Here is a 14,570-nt window from a genome sequence, read left to right as displayed (position 1 = left end):
TGGAAGCCATTCCTTCCGATACCGCTTCGGATACAAACAATTCAGGGTTACATGCCATAAACATGGAACGGTCCTGGATGCACTGCAAACAATCAAGGCGTTCAAGAACATGACAAAGGAAAAACAAGGGATGGAAGTTGTCATCCAAAGAGAAAAAGAGCCAAGGGCAGCTGTCAGTACACATTTCCCCTGCCATTTAATTGATAACAATGAGCTAGTGACAGTCACCTTCATCAAAGATCCAGGTAGTGGCAGTTCTTCATATACCCATGGCCATTCCAAACAGAGGAACAAAAATAAAATGCAACCTGGCAAGTTGATGACTTTCAATGTTAAAACTAGGGGTGGAAAAACTATTATAAGGAAAGTAATAAGAAACCCAGAGCTAAGGAAGAAAGTGACATATGTTTGTGTGTACGCATACAAAGGGGAAAAGGTGAAGCAAGCCTTGAGGAGAGATGGGCGATTTGCTGAAACCGTCTTCAGAAAACGCTGTCTTCTTTCTGAGTCAGAGATGGATGTCATCACAGAGATGTCCCAGCCAGTTGATGGTCTTGATGGGAAAATGTTGGTTGTGACTGCAGATCTTGTCGGTGGTGTATCTCAGTCACAAGATAGTCTTGAGGATTTTGGCAACACGCCAACTGAAGAGCTGTCCGAACCCCATGGTGTAACATCAGAAGCAGGGCTCTCTCCTCAGCATCCTACTACACCAGACACAGTTAAAACAAAGTTGCAGTCAACGGAGGCGGGAAAAGATGGTAGATCTCTGATGGAGAAGCAAAAATGGCGTGAGATTCCAAACTCTCAAGAGATCCTAAACACCCTGCGTTCCCAGTATGCAGGTTTGGTCAATCACATGAAAGACAGAGAGAAGTTGAAAAAGCCTTCAGACGTGCAACAATTCTTAAGAGTAGAGTTTGGAAAGAAAACACAGAGCTTCCAAGAGATTAAAAAACTGAAGAGGCTAATAGAGCTGAGTGCTTCTGTTTGTCTGGTGATCATTAAAGGGAAAGCAACAGGAACTGGCTTCCTTCTGTTTGACAAGTTCATCCTTACAAACGCCCATGTTGTCCAGGAAATCTATGAGCAAATCACAAACAAGCTGCAACAATCAGTAACAGTCACGTTTGACTTTGAAGACCTGGATGAGAGAACACAAAATATACCAGTGAAAAGTGAGGTTGTAGCCTATGAAAAAGATGATTCAGGGTATATTGACTTCGCTTTGCTGGAGCTTAGCGCAGATCCTGACATCACCTTGCCTTCAGGCTTGCTTGACACCTTCAGCTTTCCATCTCCAGAAGGTGGAATCTGCATCATCGGCCACCCCGAGTGTGGGGTGAAAATGAAAGACCCCTGCTTTATCATTCCATATGGAGATCGTGAACGAGCTGTAGAAAAACATGTCAAAGAAAATGAGGAATTCTTTCATGTTATAAATAACAGATATTTTGAGGAGAAATGGGACATCGAGGCACGTCTACCGACGGACACAGAAAGGATTACCTATGACACTTGTTTCTTCTACGGTGCCTCTGGCTCTCCAGTCTTCAATGTGTACTGCCAGCTGATAGCTATGCATACAGGAGGCTACTCCTACGAGGTTAAAAGAAAGAAAACCCAGAGTATCATAGAGTATGCCATTCCCCTGTCACGCACACTTCAGAGGATCATCATCCAAGCGGTGCGTAGGAAAAGAGTTGATGTGCTACAGGGATTCCTGAACCAGGGGAGTTGGCAATTAGACGTAGTGCTGGAAAGAGTCAAGACAGAGTCTGTTAATGACAGTCTGTTCACGGCATTTCAGGAGAAGCTGCAGTTCAACAGTAACACTTCAGCTACAGATCAGGGAGAGCAGAGAACCTTCTACCAGTTTCTCTTTGATAGAGTGGAAGCCACAGGAGTGGAAGCCACAGGAGTGGAAGCCACAGGAGTGGAAGCCACAGGAGTGGAAGCCATAGAAGTGGAAGCCATAGAAGTGGAAGCCACAGGAGTGGAAGCCACAGGAGTGGAAGCCACAGGAGTGGAAGCCACAGGAGTGGAAGCCACAGGTGTGGAAGCCACAGGTGTGGAAGCCACAGGTGTGGAAGCCACAGGAGTGGAAGCCATAGAAGTGGAAGCCACAGGAGTGGAAGCCACAGGAGTGGAAGCCACAGGAGTGGAAGCCACAGGAGTGGAAGCCATGGAGGTGGAAGCCATGGAGGTGGAAGATAATGAGTAATGACAGTAGTGACATTTATACTATTCTTACAATCCATGCTTTTAATCTAAACTATATTATTTTTATGTTTTCATATGTTAATTAGTATGCATTTCTATCAGTATTACATTCCTCATAACAGACCTGTTCTTAGTCAGATCATGATTACTTTTGATGCATCATTCATGTAACCTACTATTATTGAATCAAATAAACCTGAGATCTCCATGGAAATTATAGTTTCACCTACGCTAGTCTGACATGATTGGATTGTTCTCTGCCAGGAAGACTTGTACTGTAACCATTGTTCTCTGCCAGGAAGACTTGTACTGTAACCATTGTTCTCTGCCAGGAAGACTTGTACTGTAACCATTGTTCTCTGCCAGGAAGACTTGTACTGTAACCATTGTTCTCTGCCAGGAAGACTTGTACTGTAACCATTGTTCTCTGCCAGGAAGACTTGTACTGTAACCATTGTTTTCTGCCAGGAAGACTTGTACTGTAACCATTGTTCTCTGCCAGGAAGACTTGTACTGTAACCATTGTTCTCTGCCAGGAAGACTTGTACTGTAACCATTGTTCTCTGCTAGGAAGACTTGTACTGTAACCATTGTTCTCTGCCAGGAAGACTTGTACTGTAACCATTGTTTTCTGACAGGAAGACTGTTCTCTGCCAGGAAGACTTGTACTGTAACCATTGTTCTCTGCCAGGAAGACTTGTACTGTAACCATTGTTCTCTGCTAGGAAGACTTGTACTGTAACCATTGTTCTCTGCTAGGAAGACTTGTACTGTAACCATTGTTCTCTGACAGGAAGACTTGTACTGTAACCATTGTTCTCTGCCAGGAAGACTTGTACTGTAACCATTGTTCTCTGCCAGGAAGACTTGTACTGTAACCATTGTTCTCTGCCAGGAAGACTTGTACTGTAACCATTGTTCTCTGCCAGGAAGACTTGTACTGTAACCATTGTTCTCTGCCAGGAAGACTTGTACTGTAACCATTGTTTTCTGCTAGGAAGACTTGTACTGTAACCATTGTTCTCTGCCAGGAAGACTTGTACTGTAACCATTGTTCTCTGCCAGGAAGACTTGTACTGTAACCATTGTTCTCTGCCAGGAAGACTTGTACTGTAACCATTGTTCTCTGCCAGGAAGACTTGTACTGTAACCATTGTTTTCTGCCAGGAAGACTTGTACTGTAACCATTGTTCTCTGCCAGGAAGACTTGTACTGTAACCATTGTTTTCTGCCAGGAAGACTTGTACTGTAACCATTGTTCTCTGCTAGGAAGACTTGTACTGTAACCATTGTTTTCTGCCAGGAAGACTTGTACTGTAACCATTGTTCTCTGCTAGGAAGACTTGTACTGGAACCATTGTTCTCTGCTAGGAAGACTTGTACTGTAACCATTGTTCTCTGCCAGGAAGACTTGTACTGTAACCATTGTTCTCTGCCAGGAAGACTTGTACTGTAACCATTGTTCTCTGCCAGGAAGACTTGTACTGTAACCATTGTTCTCTGCTAGGAAGACTTGTACTGTAACCATTGTTTTCTGCCAGGAAGACTTGTACTGTAACCATTGCTTGTTTTAATCTTCAAAATAAAAGTACAGAAGAAGCTAAGATGGTATACTTGTAAACATGTTTTATTTTCTTCAAGCAATTGGGAAATGCCCCCCACTTGACATATGGCCCCCGTAACCATAACAAAGTAATAATATGTTAAAAACAATTCATAACAGTACCATACTGTCAATATAATGTTAAACGATCAGGTTCCTATCATAGCTCATACTTTTTTTTCTAACAAAAATAAAATGGATTGTCAAAATGCTTTAATAATGTTCTTAACAGCCCTCTGGTTTGTGAAAGACTAAGGACCAGTTTTAGGACAGAAAGGTGAGCTGTTAGCAGAGAGAGACAACACTTTAATATGTCCCAAATCCTGGTCCTGGATCAACTGTACTGTCATCTCTAATATAATAGTTTAGTGTGAATGATGCAGGATTTTCTATGAGGTAGTAATTGATCCTGGGAACGAGGGTAAGGATTAGATGGAGGAGGACACAACCTCATAACAACATGGGGTCTAAAACAAACTAAGACCACTACAATGATCTCCAGATCAGAATCAACCTTTAACATGAAAGATGATTCTAGATGATTGAATTGTTGTATGAGATTCTGATTAGGCCCCAAATGGCACCCTATTCCCTATATAGTGCACTACTAGCCCTATGGGCCCTGGTCAAAAGCAGTGCACTACATTTTTATTTTTATTTTTTTTATTTCACCTTTATTTAACCAGGTAAACCAGTTGAGAACAAGTTCTCATTTACAACTGCGACCTGGCCAAGATAAAGCAAAGCAGTGCGATAAAAACAACAACACAGTTACATATGGGGTAAAACAAAACAAAGTCAAAAATACAACAGAAATACAATTAATATACAGTGTGCAAATTTAGCAAGTTATGGAGGTAAGGCAATAAAATAGGCTATAGTGCAAAATAATTACAATTTAGTATTAACACTGTAATGATGTGCAAGAGATGATGTGCAAATAGAGATACTGGGTACAAATGAGCAAAATAAATAACAATATAGGGATGAGGTAGTTGGGCGGGCTAATTTCAGATGGGCTGTGTACAGGTGCAGTGATCGGTAAGGTGCTCTGACAACTGATGCTTAAAGTTATTGAGGGAGATAAGTGTCTCCAGCTTCAGAGATTTTTGCAATTTGTTCCAGTCATTGGCAGCAGAGAACTGGAAGGAATTGCGGCCAAAGGAGGTGTTGGCTTTGGGGATGACCAGTGAGATATACCCGCTGGAGCGCAGACTACGGGTGGGTGTTGCTATGGTGACCAATGAGCTAAGATAAGGCGGGGATTTGCCTAGCAGTGATTTATAGATGGCCTGGAGCCAGTGGGTTTGGCGACGAATATGTAGTGAGGACCAGCCAACAAGAGCGTACAGGTCACAGTGGTGGGTATTATATGGGGCTTTGGAGACAAAACGGATGGCACTGTGATAGACAACATCCAATTTGCTGAGTAGAGTGTTGGAGGCTATTTTGTAAATGACATCGCCGAAGTCAAGGATCGGTAGGATAGTCAGTTTTACGAGGGCATGTTTGGCAGCATGAGTGAAGGAGGCTTTGTTGCGAAATAGGAAACCGATTCTAGATTTAACTTTGGATTGGAGATTCTTAATGTGAGTCTGGAAGGAGAGTTTACAGTCTAACCAGACACCTAGATATTTGTAGTTGTCCACATACTCTAGGTCAGACCCGTCTAGAGTAGTGATTCTAGTCGGGTGGGCGGGTGCCAGCAGCGTTCGATTGAAGAGCATGCATTTAGTTTTACTAGTGTTTAAGAGCAGTTGGAGGCTACTGAAGGAGTGTTGTATGGAATTGAAGCTCGTTTGGAGGTTTGTTAACACAGTGTCCAATGAAGGGCCAGATGTATACAAAATGGTGTCGTCTGCGTAGAGGTGGATCTGAGAGTCACCAGCAGCAAGAGCGACGTCATTGATATACACAGAGAAAAGAGTTGGCCCAAGAATTGAACCCTGTGGCACCCCCATAGAGACTGCCATAGGTCCAGACAACAGGCCCTCCGATTTGACACACTGAACTCTAATAGGGAATAGGGTGCCATTTGGGGTGCGTAGATCTCCACACTACAGGTCCCTGTTGTTGCTGCTGAGTAGTTTGGGGTAGGAGGTTCCGATGGAGCGCCCGTGGCGATACACCACCACCTCTAGCAGGTACTCATCCACCTTCACCACGGCCGTGGTCACCTGGACATAAACCACAAGGCTAACGTTAGCCAATACATTTAGATACTGGCTAGGATTGTCCTCATCAACACCAGCTTTGGGCTGCATTCCAATTCTCAACCCTTTTCCAGAAGTGTGCACACTTTGGGAGAAGGGTGAATGGGGATGCAGTCTCAGTGGCTGGTAAGAACAGTCGTTTATTCATCTTGGAGGTGTGATGTTATGGCTGGTAAGAACAGTAGTTTATTCATCCTGGAGGTGTGATGTTATGGCTGGTAAGAACAGTCGTTTATTCATCCTGGAGGTGTGATGTTATGGCTGGTAAGAACAGTAGTTTATTCATCCTGGAGGTGTGATGTTATGGCTGGTAAGAACAGTCGTTTATTCATCCTGGAGGTGTGATGTTATGGCTGGTAAGAACAGTAGTTTATTCATCCTGGAGGTGTGATGTTATGGCTGGTAAGAACAGTAGTTTATTCAGCCTGGAGGTGTGATGTTATGGCTGGTAAGAACAGTCGTTTATTCATCCTGGAGGTGTGATGTTATGGCTGGTAAGAACAGTAGTTTATTCATCCTGGAGGTGTGATGTTATGGCTGGTAAGAACAGTAGTTTATTCATCCTGGAGGTGTGATGTTATGGCTGGTAAGAACAGTAGTTTATTCAGCCTGGAGGTGTGATGTTATGGCTGGTAAGAACAGTAGTTTATTCATCCTGGAGGTGTGATGTTATGTCTGGTAAGAACAGTAGTTTATTCATCCTGGAGGTGTGATGTTATGTCTGGTAAGAACAGTAGTTTATTCAGCCTGGAGGTGTGATGTTATGTCTGGTAAGAACAGTAGTTTATTCAGCCTGGAGGTGTGATGTTATGGCTGGTAAGAACGGTAGTTTATTCAGCCTGGAGGTGTGATGTTATGGCTGGTAAGAACAGTAGTTTATTCATCCTGGAGGTGTGATGTTATGGCTGGTAAGAACAGTAGTTTATTCAGCCTGGATGTGTGATGTTATGGCTGGTAAGAACAGTCGTTTATTCATCCTGGAGGTGTGATGTTATGGCTGGTAAGAACAGTCGTTTATTCAGCCTGGAGGTGTGATGTTATGGCTGGTAAGAACGGTAGTTTATTCATCCTGGAGGTGTGATGTTATGGCTGGTAAGAACAGTAGTTTATTCATCCTGGAGGTGTGATGTTATGGCTGGTAAGAACAGTCGTTTATTCAGCCTGAGGTGTGATGTTAGCTATGATGTCTTCCGGTTGATAAGACGTGTAATCAGGGTGGTTCAGGGAACCATGAGTAACCTAGCCTGAGACCTGAGAACTAGCATTAGCTTCAGATTATTTTGTTTACAAATAATAATGTAATGTATTTTGGACTCCAAAATGACAATACATTATTTACCATTACATTTACATTTACATTTACGTCATTTAGCAGACGCTCTTATCCAGAGCGACTTACAAATTGGTGCATTCACCCTATAGCCAGTGGGATAACCACTTTACAATATTTATTTTTTTTCTCTTTAGGGGGTGGGGCAGAAGGATTACTTTATCCTATCCCAGGTATTCCTTAAATAGGTGGGGTTTCAAATGTCTCCGGAAGGTGGTGAGTGACTCCGCTGTCCTGGCGTCGTGAGGGAGCTTGTTCCACCATTGGGGTGCCAGAGCAGCGAACAGTTTTGACTGGGCTGAGCGGGAACTATGCTTCCGCAGAGGAAGGGGAGCCAGCAGGCCAGAGGTGGATGAACGCAATGCCCTCGTTTGGGTGTAGGGACTGATCAGAGCCTGAAGGTACAGAGGTGCCGTTCCCCTCACAGCTCCATAGGCAAGCACCATGGTATTGTAACAGATGCGAGCTTCAACTGGAAGCCAGTGGAGTGTGCGGAGGAGCGGGGTGACGTGAGAGAACTTGGGAAGGTTGAACACCAGACGGGCTGCGGCATTCTGGATGAGTTGTAGGGGTTTAATGGCACAGGCAGGGAGGCCAGCCAACAGCGAGTTGCAGTAATCCAGACGGGAGATGACAAGTGCCTGGATTAGGACCTGTGCCGCTTCCTGTGTAAGGCAGGGTCGTACTCTCCAAATGTTGTAGAGCATGAACCTGCAGGATCGGGTCACCGCCTTGATGTTAGCGGAGAACGACAGGGTGTTGTCCAGGGTCACGCCAAGGCTCTTCGCACTCTGGGAGGAGGACACAACGGAGTTGTCAACCGTGATGGCGAGATCATGGAACGGGCAGTCCTTCCCCGGGAGGAAGAGCAGCTCCGTCTTGCCAAGGTTCAGCTTGAGGTGGTGATCCGTCATCCATACTGATATGTCTGCCAGACATGCAGAGATGCGATTCGCCACCTGGTTATCAGAAGGGGGAAAGGAGAAGATTAGTTGTGTATCGTCAGCGTAGCAATGATAGGAGAGGCCATGTGAGGATATGACAGAGCCAAGTGACTTGGTGTATAGGGAGAATAGGAGAGGGCCTAGAACTGAGCCCTGGGGGACACCAGTGGTGAGAGCATGTGGTGCGGAGACAGCTTCTCGCCACGCCACTTGGTAGGAGCGACCGGTCAGGTAGGACGCAATCCAGGAGTGAGCCGCGCCGGAGATGACCAGCTCGGAGAGGGTGGAGAGGAGGATCTGATGGTTCACAGTATCAAAGGCAGCAGACAGGTCTAGAAGGACAAGAGCAGAGGAGAGAGAGTTAGCTTTAGCAGTGCGGAGAGCTTCCGTGACACAGAGAAGAGCAGTCTCAGTTGAATGACCAGTCCTGAAACCTGACTGGTTTGGATCAAGAAGGTCATTCTGAGAGAGATAGCAAGAGAGTTGGCTAAAGACGGCACGCTCAATAGTTTTGGAAAGAAAAGAAAGAAGGGATACTGGTCTGTAGTTGTTGACATCAGTAGGATCGAGTGTTGGTTTTTTGAGAAGGGGTGCAACTCTCGCTCTCTTGAAGACGGAAGTGACATAGCCAGCGGTCAAGGATGAGTTGATCAGCGAGGTGAGGTAGGGGAGAAGGTCACCGGAGATGGTCTGGAGAAGAGAGGAGGGGATGGGGTCAAGCGGGCAGGTTGTTGGGCGGCCTGCAGTCACAAGTCGCAAGATTTTATCTGGAGAGAGAGGGGAGAAAGAAGTCAAAGCATAGGGTAGGGCAGTGTGAGCAGGACCAGCAGTGTCATTAGACTTAACAAACGAAGATCGGATGTCGTCAACCTTCTTTTCAAAGTGGTTGACGAAGTCATCCACAGAGAGAGAGGAGGAGGGGGGGAGGATTCAGCAGGGAGGAGAATGTGGCAAAGAGCTTCCTAGGGTTAGAGGCAGATGCTTGGAATTTATAGTGGTAGAAAGATGCCAGGTCGGCAGGGAGTTTAGTTTTCTTCCATTTCCGCTCCGCTGCCCGGAGCTCTGTTCTGTGAGCTCGCAATGAGTCATCAAGCCACGGAGCTGGAGGGGAGGACCGAGCCGGCCGGGAGGATAGGGAACACAGAGAGTCAAAGGATGCAGAAAGGGAGGAGGAGGGTTGAGGAGGCAGAATCAGGAGATTGGAGGGAGAAGGATTGAGCAGAGGGAAGAGATGATAGGATGGAAGAGGAGAGAGTAGTGGGAGAGAGAGAGCGAAGGTTGCGGCGGCACATTACCATCTGTGTAGGGGCAGAGTGAGTAGTGTTGGAGGAGAGCGAGAGAGAAAAGGATACAAAGTAGTGGTCGGAGACATGGAGGGGAGTTGCAGTGAGATTAGTAGAAGAGCAGCATCTAGTAAAGATGAGGTCAAGCGTATTGCCTGCCTTGTGAGTAGGGGGGGACGGTGAGAGGGTGAGGTCAAAAGAGGAGAGGAGTGGAAAGAAGGAGGCAGAGAGAAACGAGTCAAATGTAGACGTAGGGAGGTTGAAATCCCCCAAAACTGTGAGGGGTGAGCCATCCTCAGGAAAGGAACTTATCAAGGCGTCAAGCTCATTGATGAACTCTCCAAGGGAACCTGGAGGGCGATAGATGACAAGGATATTAAGCTTAAATGGGCTAGTGACTGTGACAGCATGGAATTCAAATGAGGAGATAGACAGATGGGTTAGGGGAAAAATTGAGAATGTCCACTTGGGAGAGATGAGGATTCCTGTGCCACCACCCCTCTGACCAGATGCTCTCGGGGTATGCGAGAACACATGGTCAGACGAGGAGAGAGCAGTAGGAGTAGCAGTGTTTTCAGTGGTAATCCATGTTTCCGTCAGCGCCAGGAAGTTGAGGGACTGGAGGGTAGCATAGGCTGGGATGAAGTCAGCCTTGTTGGCAGCAGAACGGCAGTTCCAGAGGCTGCCTGAGACCTGGAACTCCAGGTGTGTGGTGCGTGCAGGGACCACCAGGTTAGAGAGGCAGCAGCCACGCGGTGTGAGGCGTTTGTGTAGCCTGTGCGGAGAGGAGAGAACAGGGATAGGCAGAGGCATAGTTGACAGGCTGCAGCAGATGGCTACAATAATGCAGAGGAGATCGGAATAAAATGAACTAAACATCTGGGAAAGGAGAGAGCCACAACTCCCAAATATAACTCTCCCAACTTCCACCTCAGAAACTATAATTGTTGTAAACTACAGCAGTTCAATGTTTTCTAGGAATAGACTAACCTAGTTTATTCAGCTAGCTAACTAGGTGCAGTATTATTCCGTGAAAAACGTCCGGGCACCTCGTCATAACACACGGCACGAACACACAGAGAGAGCCAAACTAACGTTAGCTAGTCACCCATGTCCCGAATTCCTTGAGCGACTCGGGCTATCAATATGAAAAAAAAAAAAACACAAGTGTAGGTTATGACTTACCCCTAGCAGCTACTATTAGCTAGCCAAGTGCAAAGCTAGCCACTGAATTGACTCAGCCAGTTCGCGTCTGTTCGCTCGGTCGTTCCAGCTATTGTTTACAAGTAGCTATCCAGGTTGCAACAAGCTTGCTAATTTTCAAGCGCAGTAGCCACTTGCTACCTAACGTTAACGGTTCAGACAATGAGATTAGAAAACAGCTGAATGGTAGGCAATTATTGTATGTAATTATTGTAGGCAGCCAGCTGGCGTAATTACAGGCACTCTCAGGCGTGAAACAACTATACCGTTGCTGATAGCTAGTTAGTTAGCTAGCTAGAATAGTTAGCAAACTAGCTAGCCATTGCTTTCAGACAAAGAATAACCTCTCCTTTCACGGCATGAATACACAGAGAGAGCCAAACTAACGTTAACTAGTCACCCATGTCCCGAATTCCTTGAGCGACTCGGGCTATCAATGTGTAAAAAAAAAAAACACAAGTGTAGGTTATGACTTACCCCTAGCAGCTAGTGTTAGCTAGCCAAGTGCAAAGCTAGCCACTGAATTGACTCAGCCAGTTCGCGTCTGTTCGCTCGGTCGTTCCAGCTATTGTTTACAAGTAGCTATCCAGGTTGCAACAAGCTTGCTAATTTTCAAGCGCAGTAGCCACTTGCTACCTAACGTTAACGGTTCAGACAATGAGATTAGAAAACAGCTGAATGGTAGGCAATTATTGTATGTAATTATTGTAGGCAGCCAGCTGGCGTAATTATAGGCACTCTCATGCGTGAAACAACTATACCGTTGCTAATAGCTACTCGCCAGCTAGTCCAGGTGGTGAGTTAGCTAGCTAGCTAGCTTCGTGCTACACCCGGCACCGCCGAATACAATACTTAACCTACAATAATTACATACAATAACTACCTACAACAACCCACGATACCTACCTACAATACCTAACTACAATCAAAATACATAGTTTTAAGCCTTACATTAATTTCTATTGGGCACAACATCATCTCAAACACAACCAAAACAAACGGTAAATGCATCCAACAGGTTTGTAGTCAATATGGGACCAAATACTAAACTTTTAACTAAATGTAATCCACTATAAGTGACTTTGTCCAAATACTTATGACATCTTCAAATAGGGGACCTAGATACATAAAGTGCATTCATTTCTACATGGTAAAACCGATATGTATGAAAATACCCTCAAATAAATGGTAACATTATGTACTGTCGCCTCATATAAAACATTTGATCTCAAATCCAATATTCTGGAGTATAGCGCCAAATTAAAAGTTTTAGCTTCACTGTCCAAATAAATTAGCAAAATAATGGTGGGTCAAAATTATTCCCAAGATGTTTAAATAAAACAACTTGGCCATGAAGAAGTTTCAGTAGATTAGTAACTGATTCCTATAAAGCTACGTGGTGTATAATGTAGCTGGACATTGTAAAGTCTGATTCCTATAAAGCTACGTGGTGTATAATGTAGCTGGACATTGTAAAGTCTGATTCCTATAAAGCTACGTGGTGTATAATGTAGCTGGACATTGTAAAGTCTGATTCCTATAAAAGCTACGTGGTGTATAATGTAGCTGGACATTGTAAAGTCTGATTCCTATAAAGCTACGTGGTGTATAATGTAGCAGGACATTGTAAAGTCTGATTCCTATAAAGCTACATGGAATATAATGTAGCTGGACATTGTAAATTCTGATTCCTATAAAGCTACATGGAATATAATGTAGCTGGACATTGTAAAGTGTGATTCCTATAAAGCTATATGGAATATAATGTAGCTGGACATTGTAAAGTCTGCTTCCTATAAAGCTACGTGGTGTATAATGTAGCTGGACATTGTAAAGTCTGATTCCTATAAAGCTACGTGGTGTATAATGCAGCTGGACATTGTAAAGTCATACCACACAATTATATTACTTCTTATTGACATTCAAGACTAACCCCCAATACTGACTATGTTCAGACAGTTAATCAGCATTATTTAAAAAATAGGAAATAAGAAAACTGTCACGATCGTTAACGGAAGATACGGACCAAGGCGCAGCGTGATAAGCGTACGTTTTATTAAGTACTTAACACAACACAAAACAACAAACAAACGATACGTGAAGTCCTAGGTTACACAAAACAAACCTTTACGGAACAAGATCCCACACCGACTAGTGCCAAACAGGCTGCCTAAGTATGGTCCCCAATCAGAGACAACGAGATACAGCTGCCTCTGATTGGGAACCACCCTGGCCAACATAGATCTAAACGATCTAGAACATCAACATAGAAAATATAACACAGAAACTCCACACCCTGGCTCAACATTTCAGAGTCCCCAGAGCCAGGGCGTGACAAAAACAAACATGTTCTGTATGCTGTAAATAACCTAAACTCTAACTGTAAATAACCTAAACTCTAACTGTAAATAACCTAAACTCTAACTGTAAATAACCTAAACTCTAACTGTAAATAACCTAAACTCTAACTGTAAATAACCTAAACTCTAACTGTAAATAACCTCAACTCTAGCTGTAAATAAGCTAAACTCCAACTGTAAATAACCTAAACTCTAACTGTAAATAACCTCAACTCTAACTGTAAATAAGCTAAACTCTAACTGTAAATAACCTAAACTCTAACTGTAAATAACCTCAACTCTAGCTGTAAATAACCTAAACTCTAACTGTAAATAACCTAAACTCTAACTGTAAATAACCTCAACTCTAGCTGTAAATAAGCTAAACTCTAACTGTAAATAACCTAAACTCTAACTGTAAATAACCTAAACTCTAACTGTAAATAACCTCAACTCTAGCTGTAAATAACCTAAACTCTAACTGTAAATAACCTAAACTCTAACTGTAAATAACCTAAACTCTAACTGTAAATAACCTAAACTCTAACTGTAAATAACCTCAACTCTAGCTGTAAATAACCTAAACTCTAACTGTAAATAACCTAAACTCTAACTGTAAATAACCTCAACTCTAGCTGTAAATAAGCTAAACTCTAACTGTAAATAACCTAAACTCTAACTGTAAATAACCTAAACTCTAACTGTAAATAACCTAAACTCTAACTGTAAATAACCTCAACTCTAGCTGTAAATAAGCTAAACTCTAACTGTAAATAACCTAAACTCTAACTGTAAATAACCTAAACTCTAACTGTAAATAACCTCAACTCTAGCTGTAAATAACCTAAACTCTAGCTGTAAATAACCTAAACTCTAACTGTAAATAACCTAAACTCTAACTGTAAATAACCTAAACTCTAACTGTAAATAACCTAAACTCTAACTGTAAATAACCTCAACTCTAGCTGTAAATAAGCTAAACTCTAACTGTAAATAACCTAAACTCTAACTGTAAATAACCTCAACTCTAACTGTAAATAACCTAAACTCTAACTGTAAATAACCTAAACTCTAACTGTAAATAACCTCAACTCTAGCTGTAAATAACCTAAACTCTAACTGTAAATAACCTCAACTCTAGCTGTAAATAACCTAAACTCTAACTGTAAATAACCTAAACTCTAACTGTAAATAACCTAAACTCTAACTGTAAATAACCTCAACTCTAGCTGTAAATAAGCTAAACTCTAACTGTAAATAACCTAAACTCTAACTGTAAATAACCTAAACTCTAACTGTAAATAACCTCAACTCTAGCTGTAAATAAGCTAAACTCCAACTGTAAATAACCTAAACTCTAACTGTAAATAACCTCAACTCTAACTGTAAATAAGCTAAACTCTAACTGTAAATAACCTAAACTCTAACTGTA

General features: G+C 43.1%; 2 protein-coding genes across 3 annotated transcripts in view; one reads left to right on the top strand and one right to left on the bottom strand.

Moving 5' to 3' along the window:
* The window catches only part of LOC121535719 (serine protease FAM111A-like), a 31,510-nt gene extending 29,040 nt beyond the window's left edge, over positions 1–2,470 (top strand). The window contains exons 5-6 of one of the 2 annotated variants that reach the window (XM_045205935.1): positions 1–2,054; positions 2,160–2,470. The exon at positions 1–2,054 is cut by the window's left edge and continues 14 nt beyond it. In XM_045205935.1, the coding sequence (XP_045061870.1) occupies positions 1–2,054; positions 2,160–2,224 (2,119 nt within the window). In that variant the 3' untranslated portion in view covers positions 2,225–2,470. The other variant, XM_045205934.1, reaches the window with a different exon arrangement.
* Positions 1–2,874, bottom strand: part of LOC123481536 — a 44,564-nt gene extending 41,690 nt beyond the window's left edge. Inside the window, exon 1 of the mRNA XM_045205938.1 lies at positions 2,477–2,874. Within this exon, the coding sequence (XP_045061873.1) occupies positions 2,477–2,780 (304 nt within the window). The 5' untranslated portion in view covers positions 2,781–2,874. The remainder of the gene's footprint in view (positions 1–2,476) is intronic.
* Positions 2,875–14,570: the final 11,696 nt, after the last annotated feature.

The sequence above is a fragment of the Coregonus clupeaformis genome, chromosome 21, assembly GCF_020615455.1.
Source record: "Coregonus clupeaformis isolate EN_2021a chromosome 21, ASM2061545v1, whole genome shotgun sequence".
Lineage (NCBI taxonomy): Eukaryota > Metazoa > Chordata > Actinopteri > Salmoniformes > Salmonidae > Coregonus > Coregonus clupeaformis.
Note: the sequence above shows the minus strand (reverse complement) of the source record. Positions and strands in the feature narration are given on the sequence as shown.